General features: G+C 43.9%; 1 protein-coding gene, 1 long non-coding RNA gene and 8 other non-coding genes across 10 annotated transcripts; all 10 read right to left on the minus strand.

Moving 5' to 3' along the window:
- Window positions 1-793: 793 nt before the first annotated feature.
- On the minus strand, window positions 794-4,935 carry LOC135255861 (histone H2A.Z). Its single transcript, XM_064337594.1, has 5 exons — window positions 4,780-4,935; window positions 4,329-4,406; window positions 3,802-3,915; window positions 3,353-3,482; window positions 794-1,427 (listed from the first exon to the last, which is right to left on the minus strand). Exons 1-5 carry the CDS (start codon window positions 4,780-4,782, stop codon window positions 1,366-1,368), a joined length of 387 nt encoding a protein of 128 aa, XP_064193664.1. The 5' UTR covers window positions 4,783-4,935; the 3' UTR covers window positions 794-1,365.
- A 1,893-nt stretch (window positions 4,936-6,828) lies between these two features.
- Window positions 6,829-8,877, minus strand: LOC135255862 (uncharacterized). Its single transcript, XR_010330300.1, has 3 exons — window positions 8,711-8,877; window positions 8,494-8,613; window positions 6,829-7,220 (listed from the first exon to the last, which is right to left on the minus strand). It is a non-coding gene; the product is annotated as an uncharacterized LOC135255862 (long non-coding RNA).
- Window positions 8,878-11,520: 2,643 nt separating this feature from the next.
- On the minus strand, window positions 11,521-11,608 carry trnay-gua (transfer RNA tyrosine (anticodon GUA)). The gene is given in 2 exon segments: window positions 11,521-11,556; window positions 11,572-11,608. It is a non-coding gene; the product is annotated as a tRNA-Tyr (tRNA).
- A 352-nt stretch (window positions 11,609-11,960) lies between these two features.
- On the minus strand, window positions 11,961-12,049 carry trnay-gua (transfer RNA tyrosine (anticodon GUA)). The gene is given in 2 exon segments: window positions 11,961-11,997; window positions 12,013-12,049. It is a non-coding gene; the product is annotated as a tRNA-Tyr (tRNA).
- A 282-nt stretch (window positions 12,050-12,331) lies between these two features.
- On the minus strand, window positions 12,332-12,419 carry trnay-gua (transfer RNA tyrosine (anticodon GUA)). Its single transcript is given in 2 exon segments — window positions 12,332-12,367; window positions 12,383-12,419. It is a non-coding gene; the product is annotated as a tRNA-Tyr (tRNA).
- A 601-nt stretch (window positions 12,420-13,020) lies between these two features.
- trnay-gua (transfer RNA tyrosine (anticodon GUA)) lies at window positions 13,021-13,108 on the minus strand. The gene is given in 2 exon segments: window positions 13,021-13,056; window positions 13,072-13,108. It is a non-coding gene; the product is annotated as a tRNA-Tyr (tRNA).
- A 276-nt stretch (window positions 13,109-13,384) lies between these two features.
- trnay-gua (transfer RNA tyrosine (anticodon GUA)) lies at window positions 13,385-13,472 on the minus strand. The gene is given in 2 exon segments: window positions 13,385-13,420; window positions 13,436-13,472. It is a non-coding gene; the product is annotated as a tRNA-Tyr (tRNA).
- Window positions 13,473-14,297: 825 nt separating this feature from the next.
- trnay-gua (transfer RNA tyrosine (anticodon GUA)) lies at window positions 14,298-14,385 on the minus strand. Its single transcript is given in 2 exon segments — window positions 14,298-14,333; window positions 14,349-14,385. It is a non-coding gene; the product is annotated as a tRNA-Tyr (tRNA).
- A 360-nt stretch (window positions 14,386-14,745) lies between these two features.
- trnay-gua (transfer RNA tyrosine (anticodon GUA)) lies at window positions 14,746-14,833 on the minus strand. The gene is given in 2 exon segments: window positions 14,746-14,781; window positions 14,797-14,833. It is a non-coding gene; the product is annotated as a tRNA-Tyr (tRNA).
- A 323-nt stretch (window positions 14,834-15,156) lies between these two features.
- trnay-gua (transfer RNA tyrosine (anticodon GUA)) lies at window positions 15,157-15,244 on the minus strand. Its single transcript is given in 2 exon segments — window positions 15,157-15,192; window positions 15,208-15,244. It is a non-coding gene; the product is annotated as a tRNA-Tyr (tRNA).
- Between the last annotated feature and the right edge of the window lie 1,810 nt (window positions 15,245-17,054).

Raw genomic sequence — 17,054 nt, forward strand, 5'->3', positions numbered from 1 at the left:
GTAAACATGAAAATTGTCATTTTATCAACCTTTACATTTATTTGGTACTTCTAAAGAAATGCTAAATGTGATATGTAGGGCGGCAGTGTAGTATAATGGGTAGGGAACTGGTCTTGTAAGCTAACGATTGTACCGTTTAACAAAGTACTTAACCTGCATTGCTTCAGTACATATCCAGCTGTATAAATGGATGCAATATAAATGCTGTGTAAAATTGAGTAAGTCGCTCTGGATAACAGAATCTGCCTAAATGCCTAAAATATATGCCCAGCTAATGTCCAGTTTTCATTTTCCCTATCTTGAGAGATGATTGGTTTTGGATCAGTTTGCCATGATTAAGATTTTAACTTATTCTGCCTTCAGTTATTCTGCCACATTACTTAAGAATCTCACCTGAAGTTTACTTTTACTTCAAGCAATTTTTGTAGGACTTCCTAATGGTGTGTTTGAATGTGCATCGCCATTCTGACTTCACTCAAATAACACATGTACTAGTGAGTCACCTTTCACCAGGGTTATTTTTACTCCTGTGTAATGCTGCCCCCTAGTGGCAGGATTGACTCAATGCTCTGATTTATGGAAGGATTAGTCGGGACAGATCTGTGATTGTATCTTTGGTCGAGTCTAAACAGATTGCCGAATCCAGATCTCAGGCATTTCAAATTCTTTTCACTAATGTATTGTTTTAAGAACTTGTACTTCCTACAAAAATATTCTGAAAGTTGAAGGCTTGTGGCCTTCATCCATCTTCCCAGCCCTAACCACAGCAAACAGGAGCCAGGCTTCAAGCGGATTTCCTATTACACTTCAGACCTTTAATGGTATACAACACAGCCCACCAGAGGACCTCCAATCAGAAAGTACATTGGTGTCAGCTAATAAACAACAGCCATTGTGACTGGCTGACACTTCCTGTAAACCCAAAGCGTGCCCTGAAGTAGTCAGAAAGCTTACTTTGTGATTAGAGGAACTCCCCTTTTCTAGTTACTAAATCTGTCCTGTCCGCATCACACAAACTGGCACACCCCAGGAAAGGAAGTTCAGAGGCAGAGGAGTGCTTATTGACCTTTATTTCCAGGAAGTCACTTCAGTCAAACCGCACACCCCTCACCCCCCACTTTACCACACCCCCCAGCTCGGTACCTGAACATGAATCTTAAAATGGAAAATCCCAGCTTCTCTGAAGCCAACCTTCCTTTAAAAAAACAAAACAAAAAAACCCAGAATGAACAGGGGCAGAGGACAACCCTCTTCTCCCTCCCCTACCACCCCCCCCACCTTTAAAACAGTCTTAAAAGAAAGAACGTTCTAGGTCCTTCGGAGACGCCGCTGTTGTCCTGAGATGACCTGACCGTGGAGGCGGGGTTATACGGTCTTCTGCTGTCCCTTCTTGCCAATCAGAGACTTGTGGATGTGGGGGATGACTCCTGTGCAGAGGGAGAAGGGAAAAGGGGTCAGAGGTCATGCATGACACGGTCTGTGTGGTCCTCCTGCCTACAGAGAGAAACGCAAGCCAGGCTGTGCGGAGGCCCCGCCCACCAATGCAGTGGCCCCGCCCTCCAGCACAGGAGCCCCGCCCACCACCTCAGCTCCTGGGCCAACGCTCACCTGCACAAACTCATTTACAATCACGTTAAATCACAGGCGGGCAAATTCTATTCTGGAAGGTAGGTGTGTTTGCAGGTTGTTGTTTCCACCAGTTACCCTAGCTAAATGAGCCAATTGGCTGTATACACACAGCGCTGGTTCACTCACAGTTCACATCGGGACACAAGAACGGCCTGTGGCTGTCACTAATGCGCTTATCAAGAGCTGCAGCCAAACTGTCAAACGGCATGAATGTTACGGTTAATCACGCAATGAAGGCCAGAAGTCGGAATGAAAACCAGAAACAGCCACGGCCCTCACTGCCCACTTCTTTACATCGGTACTGCTGAAGACCGTTAGGAAAACTAAATGGCCTGCAACGCATTATAGGAACATGGACTTTCAGTAAATAACAGCAAATGTGTTCCACAGCAGTGCATATTTAATAAGAGATTTTTTAAAAACTGATTGAAATGTGAGAGCAGGAATAAATTGAGTATTTGACTGTATTATTCAGTGCTGCAATGATTCTGATCCCAATACCAGCCTTGCTTAAGCTTTTCCAAAGGATCATGTGCAAGGTGAAATAGCTGATGTGTGACAGCAGGGGGCAGCGTGGAGACATTTCCTATATTCAGTGACCAAATAAAGGTAAACTGCAGAATGGCAGGTGTCCTCAGGGAACAAAGAATGCTGATCACACCACCTGGCAACCCTCAGTTACGATTTAGGCCCTCGATATAAAACCATCCCAGCGAAAACGCGTCTGTACACGACCATTTACACTGACAGTGGGTCTGATACAGCGCATGGATGTAGGGATCTACCAACAACAAAGAAAGGTCTGCATGCAGGTTCTTGCGCAACTGACTGACAATGTCCCAACCTTCGTACTTCCTGTGTTGCGGTTGCCAAGTTGGTGCATTATAAACACTAAACACTAAGCAGTGACACTTGAATGTCAAACAAACTCCCCCCCTGCCACCCCCCCCAATACGTGTTCCAGCAGGCAACTACACCCGAAATCCCCAGTCCTTTCCAGCGAACAGGGCGTTTGCGGAAAACAGTGCTTCGCGGGCGGGGCACGAGCGCTGAGTCACAGCGAAACGCGGGAGATTCTGAGCGCCAGAGAGACCGCTCGTGCGTTTAAAAACTCCTCCGCACAGATCATGGGACTCGAGCGAAACAGACTATAACACAGCGGGCAGTTTTACCCGAACCGTTCAGGAACCGAACTCTAAATGTCAGGACACCTTAGCCTCACTATCCGAGTACCACGCTTAGCGTAGCGGAGACGGGCTACACAAGGCACACGCCCGCTCAGTCGCTGGTAAGACTGCCAAAGGGAAGTTCACAGGAAGCACAGTGCATGACACACTCCTTTATCCATTGAATCAACCACTTCCCTGTGTCTCAGTCGGTTAGAATCACCCTATATCAGAGTAGAGTCAAAGTGTTGACCCAACTGGTGTGAAAATATTTCAGACATCCCAAAAAAAAAGAAAAAAGGGGCACGGGATTGTGACTCAACTGCAAATTTAGTAGCAGGGGGGAAACAACCCGACCGGGGGAACCCTCAACCGTAGCCTAGCCGTTGCCCGCGGTGACGCACCAGCCGGTGCAGCTAGAGGGGAGTGGGAGGAGGTGGGCGGAGCTTACCGCCATCGGCAATGGTGGCCTTGGACTTGCATGCGTGCGTGTGTGTGCGTGCATGTGTGTGTGTGCGTGCATGTGTGTGTGTAAGAGCAGCGGGACTCTGACTGACCTCCTCCAGCGATGGTGGCCTTGATGAGTGAGTCGAGCTCCTCGTCCCCGCGGATGGCCAGCTGCAGATGGCGGGGCGTGATGCGCTTCACCTTCAGGTCCTTAGAGGCGTTTCCCGCCAACTCCAGCACCTGGGGAACGGCCAGGAGCGTTTAAACATCAGAACCAAGCGGCGCATTCCCTCTGTCCCCAAAAATCCTGAGCCCAAAACATCTGCCTTATAGACATTTATGGAATCTCACTGACGATGCTGCAAGATCACACTCGCCTTAATTTATTAATCTGTCTGTCATTTTGGATCAATTGGCTCATTTTGTGGGTCCAATGAGCAAGTCATCTCACTGCAGCAAGCATTACTAATTGCTGAATCTACCCAGCATTAATGCCTACAGTAAAACCCAAAGAGCAATAAGCAGCGCATCATGCTTTAGCAGATTTACACTGCCCTACCTCAGCAGTCAAGTATTCCAGAATAGCTGCACTGTAGACGGCTGCAGTCGCCCCAACGCGACCGTGACTGGTCGTCCTGGATTTCAGGTGTCTGTGAATACGGCCCACGGGGAACTGTGATATAAAAAAAAAATGAACGACGGAGAGAAGAGGAAGACAGTTTCAACATTATCCCAGATTACGGACGGACCAAACGAGGACACCTGCACGCACGCGGCCTCTGACCGCTCGTGCCGTGTTGCATTACGGCAAAATATGTCCAGTTGTTCCGCTATTTTCCTTTTCGTTTGTTTAGCCAGGCTAACATTGACCAGAATCACGTGTCCTTGAGCTACATAGCAAGGCTTTCATCACGTGTAGCCATAATATTACTGAAAGGTACAGCTGCCCATTAAATAAGCAATTATTTAAAAAAAAAAAAAACAATAACAAATATTAACTAATTAATAAATACATTTTATTATTATAATCATTATTACCACCTCTATTATTATTACGAATGATCACAATAACGCGGACATACTGACCTGCAAGCCTGCTCTCTGGGACCGCGAAACGGCTTTTGTTTTAGTTTTTCCGGAATCCTTCCCAGCCTTGCCACCAGCCTAAAATGTGCCAAAATGTTTCTTTTTTCTTTTTTTAAACGTTTGCAAACAAAGTGTAAAGACAGTAAAACAGAAAAAAAAACACCAAATCGTTCTACGGTCAATTCGTATCTATATTAGCTGAACTACAACGTGCATTTTTGAAGAAACAATCTTAAGAAAACACTTTCTTATACTACACTACTGCGAGCCAAGATAAGCATTTGAATTAGTAGCATATGCTGAGGCAGCAAGCTAACGTAAGCTAATCGTATACATAAAACGAAGGCCTACATTAGATCAGTAGCTAGCAATATACAACTGGATTCATTAAGAAATAAGATGCACAACGCAAACACGTTGAAAATTATCTGAAAAAGAAAAAAGAGCTTACCATTGTATTACTGCTATGCCGACACGCAGATCACAGCTAAAATGCGCTTTACCTTATCTTGTTCAAAACTGGTCGTCCCGCCTTAACTTCATTATATACGCAGACTACCAGGACATCCGGGACTACTTCTTTCAGACGAGGAGCCAATTACATTCAAAGTGAATTACTTCTGACGATATTTATAACCAATCGGAATCCAAAATGAAGATTCAATTGGCGGGACAAACCAAATCGCGCGCCTAACTTTACTGTGGCTGATGGGAAATGTAGTGCTCAATTGCTAAATTAAAAAAAAAATTTTTTTAAGTGTGCACCATAATTTCTTACACGCGTAATATAAAGCGAAGATGTATCTAGGGATATTGTAAAATATATCATACGTTTTTATGTTAGAAACAGTTTTTAATGTGCTAATAAAGCAGTTACAGTTATTTATTGGTAATCTGATATCAATATAATGTATTGTGACATTACTGGCTATAGTGCAAGTGGAAAAATTGATGAAGAACAAATTTGCTTCAAGGGTCCATAGCTTCTGGTAAATTGTTTTTTTTTAAATTATTTCATTTTAAAGACACCCCTTCTTTTCCTACAAACCTTGACCTATTTGAAAAATAATCTACAAGGTAAGAATTGGGATTAGGGTTAGGCATATGGAAAAGGCCTGGTTCAAAATGGGATTGGGGTTGTTTTTTAGACCTTGGAAAATGATTAGTTCAAGGGTTCGTTTTGGACGACTCAAGTTGTTTCACTTTCTTTCAGGGTTTTTCACAAGAGTACAGCTTCATGTATTTAGGTATTTTTGATACAGCCTAAATACATTCTTCATAATAATTGACTTTAGTGTCTTTTGTCTTTTTCTAAATCAAACTGATAATGTGTAAATTGTACTGCATCTTAACAGAAGATTCAAATATTAACAGACGATTCCTCGGGCTAGAAATAGTGTATGGGGTCAAACTAGAGTTTATGATGAGGATTATGATTGGAATTAAAGTTAGGGTTGCAATTAGGGTTACAATTAGAATTAGGAAAAACGAGGCAAGTTGAGGCAATTGTGTTCAGCAGCTTAAAGAAAGGTTATAACATATGTTTGTATTTGAGTTTCGATGAGGCAAAAAATTTCTCGAGTAGCATGTGTACCTATGACCATAAAAAATGCATAATATATGCATATATTTTCAGGGAAAACATTATTATTTTTTTAATGACCTATATAATATAATATAATATTTTCCATTTGTATTATTTTATTCATGATATTTACATTGTTTTTCATCAATTACAAATGAATAATTCGATTTTTAAGAATATGCCTATGGCTTCAAATATCCTTTTGGGCTCAAATTAGGGTTCAGATAGGGTTAGGATTAGGAAAACAGTAAGTCTGAGGGTTGAGGCAAGCTGAGGCCAAATTTTTTATTTTTTTTTTTGATTCCTCAAGGAGCGATTATTAGTTTGGACAAGAAACACAAAACCAAAAGAACCACTGTCCATATCAAGATTAGTAGCTGTTGGAGTTGGAGACCTTTTTGTTTGACATTCCAAATTTGAAGAAGTAAAATTGTTGAATTGAGCTGCACTGCCTGTGCGTCCACTAGGTGGCAGCAAGTCTATTCAATTTGTGCCAACTTTCACACCGTACAGAATTCTAATCATGAGAGTTTAAATATAACAAAATTGGGGGGGGGGGGGGGGGGGAGAGAGCCACCATTGACACATTCTCGGAAAAAAGGGCTCTTTGGCTTGTGTCCATAGAGGAAACCTATTCGGTTCTATATTCAACCCTTTATGATAGGTGTGAAAAATCTAAAAACTCCCAGATTAAACAATTTTGCCTAACAAAGAACCCTTGAACCAGATAGGGTTCCCCACAGGGGGAACCCTTTAGAACCCTCTCTTTTCAAAGTGCACTCCTAACAAAAGCAGTGGGTCAACCTCAAACGAAGATTTAAAAATGCTGTAGTTTGTTAGGGGAGCCTGGGTGTGGACCGGTGGTGAGTGTTGGTGATGGATGCCGTGAAAAATTCAGATATCCTCTCAGAACAGAGGTGTTAAAAACAACGCCCAACGTGCCATTTTTAACACACCTCCGTGCGTAGTTTAGGACAACACATTTTATATTACTTTTAAACAGTCTGCGTAAAAAAGTCTCGCTTTGTAACACCTAAAATGTATATCTGTAACACAATTAGTAACGGGTAAGTATAAACACAAAAAGTAAGTTGGATGTGAACTCATCCTTTTTGAGAGCGCAATATGTTGTTATAAAACAATTAAAGAGCAATCAATGCAATAATACAATTTATATTTAGTTCAATTGTATTTTTTATAATAGTGTTTGTCAATTACCTTTGAGTTTCCTCTCGTATTTCTAAAATAATCTAGCACAGATCCAGCCCATATAGAACATAATGAGGAGAACAGGCCATTCAGCCCATCTAGAACACGAGAACATAAAAGCACGTACACAGCCTACAGGATGCAGCTCTGTAGAAAGTCGTGACGTGGAGATCCCTTGGGCATCTGCTAATATGCCCACTTTGAAATGCTTCAGATAGAAATATAGACAAAATTATTTAAAAGTTCTCCAGATCAATAGGAGCTATGTTCTAAAAAAAATTTCATTTCTCAAAAAAGGAATAATAATAACAAAAAATAAAACTGAAGCAGAAATATTTTGACTAATAAATAAAATGTTCATTGCTGAATACAGCAAGCCACAGGCCAGTTAGACTTTCACCAAAAGATTCTGTAATCCGTCATCTAAACAAATCACTGTTTGGTTTAGTCAAACACAAATACAAAGACACTGCTCATCATAGTATGTGATTGGATCGCATCTAAGTACACATACAACACGACTGGCCCATTAGCAAACTGAATTTGGGACTTCAGTCGCGGAAGATAATGAGAGTTTGAGCATCACAGGGGTGAGTGTTGGGACCACTGGTCAGCTTTATTATTTTGAAAAGCGTTAGCCATCTGCATGGGCATGAAATCAAGCATGCAATATGGCCACTGTGTTGTAGCAGCACAATATTACAAATATCATCATTATAATATTTGACTTTAGTACTGGCATAATCACACTCTACCCTGCCATGGACCTATTATTCACCTTTGATGAGTAGGTTTTTTGGATTTATTTAATTTATTTATTTATTGAGAATTCTGTGTTCTAGAACTCTTTAAATTACCAGCAGTGATTACATCAGCATTAGAATGTCTGGTTAAGAACATTGTAATCACATATTTGTGATATTTCACCTTAATTTTTTTTTTTTAAAGGAGACTTTGGACTACAAACCTGAGAACCTAATCCCAACCAGTTAAAGTGACTCGAGCAGTGCATCCTGGGTACCTTGTTCAAAGCTACAGCTGTTGAACTATCACACCCCAAACCCCACTGCTCCCGGGTGTCAGATTCAAGAGCCTTAATGGAGGCTCCACATGTCTCATTAAAATGAGGATTCAATCATCTAGGCTGTCCTTCAAAGCTGACTCAGTGAGCAGAATCAAAGACAGTAGCGGTCGGGTTGCGCATTCTCTCGCCACGCGCTGATAAGCAGCCGATAATTCTTTACATTTTTTTAAAGGGGGGGGGGGGCGTTGCGGTAGCATCGGTTGCTGTTGAGAAATGGCCAGATGCGTTTGTTTCAGCGCTGACAGAACAATTGCTAATCACAAAGAGAGGGAGAAAAGAAAGATCACCTGTAATCTTATGCAAATAAAGCCCGGTTTACTGACGCGCGACGTCTCGTGAGCCGGGCACGCCGCAATCTCGAGTTTCTTCGGCAGACGCGAGCGAGGTCAGGCCCCGCACGTACATCGCTGCAGAGTTATTATAAGATACGGGCCTCGGACAGCAGCCACTGCCACATTTAGATAATTTTGCGATATCTAAGGTGGAAAGTGAGGTACCGCCTACCGTCAGAAACCCGTCCGTTATGAGAAACCACGCCATCCACACGGGAAACGCACACGAGCTTAATGAAGAGACGCTAGCGAACCTAGAGACAGAATAAAAAAACAAGCAAACGCAACACAGGCCGCAGGCCACAAACCAGGTTAGAAACCACTCCTCCACCGCACGTACCAGTGACGTCATCATTCCCCCTCAGAGGCGATAGGATGACCATTATTACAGTGCACTTTTTTTTTGTTTATGTTTTAAGCATGTACACACGGTTATAATGCAAACGAGGCCCCTGTTTCAAGTGACTACCCTTTTTAAATAAAAGATAAACAACTAACGTTGTGCATACGCAGCTTAGTGGGGTGACATAGCTCAGGAGGTAAGAGTGCCTATCTGGCAGTCGGAGGGTTGCTGGTTCGATCCCCTGTCCCAAACATGTCGAAGTGTCCTTGAGCAAGACACCTAACCCTTAAGTGCTCTGGTGAATGTAAAGCACTTTGGATAAAAGCGCTGTATAAATGCAGTCCATTTACCCATCTCCTCATGCAAGATTAAAACCATGAATCTAAACATCTTCTGTTTATTTAAAACGAGCTCATCCTTCCGCATATTCCTTCATGATGAAGAGCCCCACTCCCTCTGACAGTCGTAGTTAAATTCACTGTTTTTATGCAGCACAGATTCATAAAACCCAGCAGGAGCTGTTTTTAGAAGACTCCAGTACAGAGCCATGCAGAGACCTTTTGAGGGGCAGGTGCTCATACCAACCCCTCCCCCCCCATCACAATCAGACTTTATACCTGAAGCTGAGTGACTTCAACTTGCAAACACCTGCGGACAGGAGAGGAATAAAACCCTCTCAGGGAATCAGCAGACAGGGAAACGGCACTAACAGCTTGGGCCTCTTCCCATGATGCTTAGCGTCCAGTGCACTGACTCGCTGGTCAGTAAAGGGGGGGGGGGGGGTATGGGGGATTCTTCGGAAGGGCGAGGAGGAGTCTACACAGTAAAATGTCCGGTGATAATTCAACTCTAACAGTGTTAATTCAACACTTGACAGATAACATTTGGTCCCACATTCCAGAGTTGGACCAAATGTTATCTGCTAAGAGTTGAATTAACACTGTTAGAGCTGAATTATCACCGGACATTTTACTGTGTACAGGCTCCAGTGATGGGGGAACGTGCGCCTGTATCTTTTATTAATTTATTTTTGTGTTCTCAGCTTGGGACAGTACCCGAGAATAATTTCTAATTGCGCAATGGACACATGAGCTAGGACCTTGATGTTCCTGGGCGGACTGTTTCCAACAAGGACCCCCCGCCCCCCTCCCTTGACCCTCCATCGCTGGACATACAGTTTTGACATCTGCAGGATTTATACCCTTCTGACGTGTTATTTACGGTACGCGTACAATATTAATTTCACGCTGGTACAACGTCTGTCTGGCGCAAGGACGCGGTGTGGGCCACCATCACGAACGACGCGCTCCCTGCAGCATTCCCAGAATTACAGCTGGAAGTCCTGAACACAGGAAGCTCCCGTCCGACCCGTGTGTACACACACATGTGCGTGCACATATTCTTCACCGCACATTTATATTAAAACAACGGAGATAAGGCTACAAGAACCATATAGAGAAAATGGAAAAACACTAAAAATAACTGCTATTTTCACTGGAACTGGTAGGACTGTTAGAAATAGGAGGATTTAGTTATATCAAGGGTGTCCGATCTTATCTGAAAAGGGCACAGGTTTTTTTATTTCAGCCCAGCACTAGGACACCAGATTCTGCTTATCAAGGCCTTGATTGAAGACCATGATTGGCTAACTAGTACAATCAGGTGTCATAGTGCTGAGCTAAAACAAAAACCTGCACCCACACCGGCTCTTTTTGGATAAGATAGGACACCTCAAAATGATATGGAGTATAACTATGAAGCTATGAATCATTGTTGATGACTTGAAATTCTTGCTATGCACGCATCACACACACACGCGCGCACACACACACACAGACACACAGGTTAATATTGTGTGTGTGTGTGTGTGTAAGATTCTTGGTGACGCTGCACTTTTTGTACTCCACTTTCGTAAGTCGCCCTGGATAAGAGGGTCCACTAATCGTTTTGTAGCGTAACGCAGCGTGTGCACTTAGCCTCAACGCTCCAGCCAGTCTGCCCAGCACGCACCCCTAACTGTGCCCCAGATCCACAGCCTCACGGAGCCCTGCTGCCCCGGGTCCCCAAGGACAGGCCCAGCACACCCAGGGTAAGGCACCACATCATTCCGACGGGACAGCCAGTAAGGGTCCGCGTTTATCGTGTAGCGGGTTTGGATGGCCTCTCCCCCCCCCCCCCCCACACAGACTGTGAATGGCTGGGTCCAAACCAGCGGCCGCTTGCAGTAAGCGTTCTCTAGGTGCAAAGGGGGACGAGGGGCGGGCGGGGACGAGGGGGGGGGGGGGACGGGGGGCAGGCGGGGTGCAGGCTCGCAGGCTGTTTCTTGAAATCCTAGTGTCAGCACTGGTGATAACATGCATTGGGACACGGTGCTGATGGGCAATTTGATGCCCTTAAAGGTCCCGTGAAGGACACAAGCTGGCCCCTTTTCCTCCCTGTTCACTGGAGAGAGGCTGCACGCAGTGACCCTTTGCTTCGGGCCAATAGACCGGAGGGTGACCCATTAGAGAGAGCACTGGTGAACTAGCGTTAAGAGTAGCCATGTCATTTAGACAGTCCCTGCTCTGTGGATGTTGTTTTAGGAAAGGGGTACTATGTACGCCAGACTTAACTGATTAAATCCAAAAAAAAAAAAACATTCCTTCGAGCCGGAGTCGAACCAGCGACCTAAGGATTTCAACGAGACCCAACTACAGTCCTCCGCTCTACCAACTGAGCTATCGAAGGGTACAAGCACAGCACCACAACAACAGACTTAGACTGAAATTATCAAAGTTTATGATTAAATTCCAAAGGTAAACATCAAACACTGTTCACTGGAGATAGGCTACCCACAGTCACCCTTCCTTTGGGCCACAAGACCTGATAGTGGCTCATTAGAGAGAGCACTGGTGAGCCAGCGTTAAGAGTAGCCATGTCATTTAGACAGTCCCTGCTCTGCCGATATTGTTTTAGGAAAGACCCTAACCCTAACCCCACCTGCTTCACTGAAAGCACTTTAAAACAACATTACAGTCATTCAGCAGACGCTCTTGTCCAGAGTGACTTATACAACTTTTTCCACAGCCAAAAAAAAACATTCCTTCGAGCCGGAGTCGAACCAGCGACCTAAGGATTTCAACGAGGCCCAACTACAGTTCTCCACTCTACCAACTGAGCTATCGAAGAGTACAAGCACAGCACCACAACAACAGACTTAGACTGAAATTATCAAAGTTTATGATTAAATTCCAAAGGTAAACATCAAACACTGTTCACTGGAGATAGGCTACCCACAGTAACTCTTGCTTTGGGCCACAAGACCTGATAGTGGCCCATTTTAGAGAGCACTGGTGAACCAGTACTAACAGTAGCCATGTCATTTAGACAGTCCCTGCTCTGCCGATGTTGTTTTAGGAAAGGGGTATTTTGCGTACGCCAGACTTAACCGATGAATTCCGAAAAAAGCATTCCTTCGAGCCGGAGTCGAACCAGCGACCTAAGGATTTCAACAAGGTCCAACTACAGTCCTCCGCTCTACCAACTGAGCTATCGAAGGCTACAAGCACAGTACTACAACAGCAACAACAACAACAAAAACAAAACATCTTAAACTTACACTGAAATTATCAAAGTTTATGATTAAATTCCAGAAGTAAACATCAAACAATAAACATCTAGACCTAGTCACAGGTGATCCGTTTCATTAATTTCAGAAATGGGAGGATTCAATTGTATCACGGGTGTCCAATCTTAGCCAATCTTTAGCTAAGACACTTGATTCTACTTATCAAGGTCATGACTGAAGACCATGATTGATTAGTTAGATCAATCAGGTGCTGTACTGCCGGGCTAAAACAAAACCCAGCGCCCACACACCGGCCCTTTTAGGATAAGATCGGACGCCTCTGAATTATATGGAGTTGAACTGAAGTTATGAATTAAGGCTACAAGCTGGCCGCTGTTCACTGGAACTAGGCTACCCGCAGTAACCCTTTGCTTTGGGCCACAAGACATGAGAGTGGCCTATTAGAGAGAGCACTGGTCAAACAGGACTAAGAGTAGCCATGTCATTTAGACAGTCCCTGCTCTGTGGATGTTGTTTTAGGAAAGGGGTACTATGTACGCCAGACTTAACTGATTAAATCCAAAAAAAACATTCCTTCGAGCCGGAGTCGAACCAGCGACCTAAGGATTTCAATGAGACCCAACTACAGTCCTCCGCTCTACCAACTGAGCTATCGAAGGGTACAAGCACAGCATCACAACAACAGACTTAGACTGAAATGATCAAAGTTTATGATTCAATTCCAAAGGTACTGTTCACTGGAAATAGGCTACCCACGGTAACCCTTGCTTTGGGCCACAAGACCTGATAGTGACCCATTTTAGAGAGCACTGGTGAACCAGTACTAACAGTAGCCATGTCATTTAGACAGTCCCTGCTCTGCCGATGTTGTTTTAGGAAAGGGGTATTTTGCATACGCCAGACTTAACCGATGAATTCCAAAAAAAAAAAAACATTCCTTCGAGCCGGAGTCGAACCAGCGACCTAAGGATTTCAACGAGACCCAACTACAGTCCTCCGCTCTACCAACTGAGCTATCGAAGGCTACGAGCACAGTACTACAACAGCAACACCAACAGCAACAACAACAACAACAACAAAAACAAAACTTCTTAAACTTACACTGAAATTATCAAAGTTTATGATTAAATTCCAGAAGTAAACATCAAACAATAAACATCTAGACCTAGTCACAGGTGATCCGTTTCAGTTATAGACAGTCTCTGCTCTGTGGATGTGCGTGGCGTTTGGTCCGTCGGCTGGTGGAGAGAGCACACGCACCTGGACTGTGCCAGTGTGTTGCTCTCCGCAGTTCGGGGCTCGAGACCGGGAGCTCACACCGCAAGAGCGCGTTTCTTCATTTAGTTTTTTTGTTTAGTTTTTGTTTACGTGTTTAACCGAGCACAAAACTAAAGTAAGCCGCCACTGGAAAGGAGCTTGTCCGCTGGAAAGCAGGCCAGCTACAGGCGGCGCACCGGAAAGTGGTCGCTTCGTTTTACTTTCCTCCATCTTAGTTATTTTGGCTTGTTGTTTTAGTTATTATTTTTGCCTGGAACCCGTGAGGGGGAAGGGTGAACATGTTTGTTTATTTCATTTCGTGTCGGTGTGGGTGCGTTCTCTCTCTCTCTCTCCATGCGGCAGCCAACGGTGTTTCCCAGAACTGCCGTATCTCACACTGGCATGAGAAAATGTTATTTTAGGAAAGGGGTATTACGTACGCCAGACTTAACTGATGAATTCCATGGTAAAGACCTCCACCCCCCACCTGCTTCACTGAAAGCACTTTAAAACAACATTACAGCCATTTAGCAGACGCTCTTGTCCTGAGCGACTTATACAACTTTTTTCACAGCCAAAAAAAAAAAACATTCCTTCGAGCCGGAGTCGAACCAGCGACCTAAGGATTTCAACGAGACCCAACTACAGTCCTCCGCTCTACCAACTGAGCTATCGAAGGGTACAAGCACAGCACCACAACAATAGACTTAATCTGAAATTATCAAAGTTTATGATTCAATTGCAAAGGTAAACATCAAACACTGTTCACTGGAGATAGGCTACCCACAGTAACCCTTGCTTTGGACCAAAAAACACCTGAGTGTGGCCCATTTTAGAGAGCACTGGTGAACCAGTACTAAGAGTAGCCATGTTATTTAGACAGTCTCTACTCTGTGGATGTTGTTTTAGGAAAGACCCTAACCCTAACCCCCACCTGCTGCACTGAAAGCACTTTAAAACAACATTACAGCCATTTAGCAGGCACTCTTGTCCAGAGCGACTTATTCAACTTTTTCCACAGCCAAAAAAAAAAAACCACTCCTTCGAGTCGGAGTCGAACCAGCGACCTAAGGATTTCAACGAGACCCAACTACAGTCCTCCGCTCTACCAACTGAGCTATCGAAGGGCACGTGTATTGTACCACAACAGCAACAACAACAACAACATTAACAACAAAAACAAAACTTCATAAACTTACACTGATATTATCCAAGTTCATGATTAAATTCCAGAAGTAAACATCAAACACTGTTCATTTGGAGATAGGCTACCCACAGTAACCCTTCCTTTGGGCCAAAACACCTGATAGTGACCCATTTTAGGGAGCACTGGTGAACCAGTACTAAGAGTAACCATGTCATTTAGACAGTCCCTACTCTGTGGATGTTGTTTTAAGAAAGGGGTATTTTGCATATGCCAGACTTAACTGATGAATTCCGAAAAAAACATTCCTTCGAGCCGGAGTCGAACCAGCGACCTAAGGATTTCAACGAGGCCCAACTACAGTCCTCCGCTCTACCAACTGAGCTATCGAAGGGTACAAGCACAGTACCACAACAACAACAACAACAACAAAACTTCATAACCTTACACTGAAATTATAAGGTTAATCAAAGTTTATGATTAAATTCCTGAAGTAAACATCAAGAAATAAGCATCTAGCCCTAGTCACAGGTGACTTTTAACAGTCATTTTTATAAATTATCGCTCTCAGAGTCTACCTGTTCATACAGCCTCAGAAAGCCCAGGCACAACCACACACAGCATTACTTCCCCCTAAGAACAGGCAGAAAAACAGTGGATCACAAAGACATGTTTCAGTGAAGATTTTTTCAAAAATATTATTTCTTTTATTTAAATTTTTTATCCCTTGCAGTGTAGGTTTCAGAACGGTATAAATATATGGTTCTTGAGATAAAGACCAGGGTCTCGTGTCCTCTACAGGGGACAAAAATAAACGGCCAGGCCTTGGGAGGATATGGTGTTATTTTCATAGCTGAGCTCCTGTTCAGGATGACCCATTTTGTACAGTAGAGTGGAATGTTTGCTGAGGAAAGTCACACGGTGCTGTGAAACGACTCCCTCGGGGGTCACACTGTTCTAGTCCCACCTGGGATTTGACCCCATGACCTGTGTGGCCTAACATTGAACATGCCTAGATACACGGGCACAGAATCTCTCTCACACACGCACACACAATGCAACGCAACTGTGTCTGACATCTTTGTTTATCGTGCAGAATACATAGTCTGTATATGATTCATGAAAAAATATTTTAAGAGAGCTGGTTATTTCAGGCACCACCTACAAACAGGGTTTAAGCAGGGGATCGGGGAAAGTCCATATTTACCACTTGACCGCGAAGGACGCCTAAACGACTTGGAACGTCTTGTTTCTTTTTCTTTTTATTTTTTTTAGAACAGTGCACATTTTGGCACGTGTCCCAGGTGCATATATTCTCCAGCTGACATGCTGACCCATTATGCCCGCGGGTCCGTATAATTATAGCGCGTTTTGTATATGCGAAATAGTCGCCAAAGAGTCTGCAAAACTATGATGGTATCATTAACGCCGTCAGCATGTCCATAGACATCTCTCTCCAAACTTCCGGCAGCCGAGACACTTCAACGCGCGTGCCCAGGATGTTTTCTCCGCATTGATTTTATACCTGCGGTAAACTGATGGCAACGCACGAGACGACGAGTACATCACAAAAGGCCTTCACCGTCAAAGATGGGTCTGCACGATTTTTTAAATGAAACGCTGCCACAGTTTTCCGAGTGCTAAAGTTGTGCAAGTTTGCATCTTCAACTATATTTTCCCGGTAAACAGTTGCGCAGGAAAAATATAAATGTTGCATTCTGCATCGATCTCTCAATCTAACTTTTATCTTATCTATGCTTTTCAATTGAATTATTTATTCTTTTTAAAAAGTATGCTTATTTTGAAGGTCGGAATGATCGTTTATTCTAGATTTGCATTTGCCTTTGAAGAGCCAGCAGTTCGGTGACATTTTAAGAGAGTTACCCGAGGTGTATCTTTCTTTCCAACAAACACATGTTCATGGCTCTTGGCGCCCGTTGATGGAGATCTTAGGTTTCGTACGCCGCCGGCCGAATCAAGGTCTCGTGCCAACCTTATTCCATTCCTGCTGAATCCCCCCCCCCCCCCTGCATGTTCGCGTGCTCAGGCTCTGTTGCCGGGCAGGAAAATTCTGACCCGACCCTATTGAAGCACAATTTGCGCAGAATTAGCATAGATCGAGACAGGAAGCGCCAGGCGTGTAGCAATATACGACTGGTGAACCTTTGCTTCGGCTGGATTTCATATGCAAAGGAAAGCACAGT

This window comes from Anguilla rostrata, chromosome 5 (assembly GCF_018555375.3).
Source record: "Anguilla rostrata isolate EN2019 chromosome 5, ASM1855537v3, whole genome shotgun sequence".
Lineage (NCBI taxonomy): Eukaryota > Metazoa > Chordata > Actinopteri > Anguilliformes > Anguillidae > Anguilla > Anguilla rostrata.

What these genes read in the sequence shown, in the direction of transcription:
- LOC135255861 (XM_064337594.1), bottom strand. An exon ending in TGGAATACTTGACTGCTGAG is followed by an intron (nt 3,483 to 3,801) that starts GTAGGGCAGTGT and finishes GCCGTTCCCCAG; the next exon opens with GTGCTGGAGTTGGCGGGAAA. An exon ending in GGCCACCATCGCTGGAGGAG is followed by an intron (nt 1,428 to 3,352) that starts GTCAGTCAGAGT and finishes CCCTCTGCACAG; the next exon opens with GAGTCATCCCCCACATCCAC.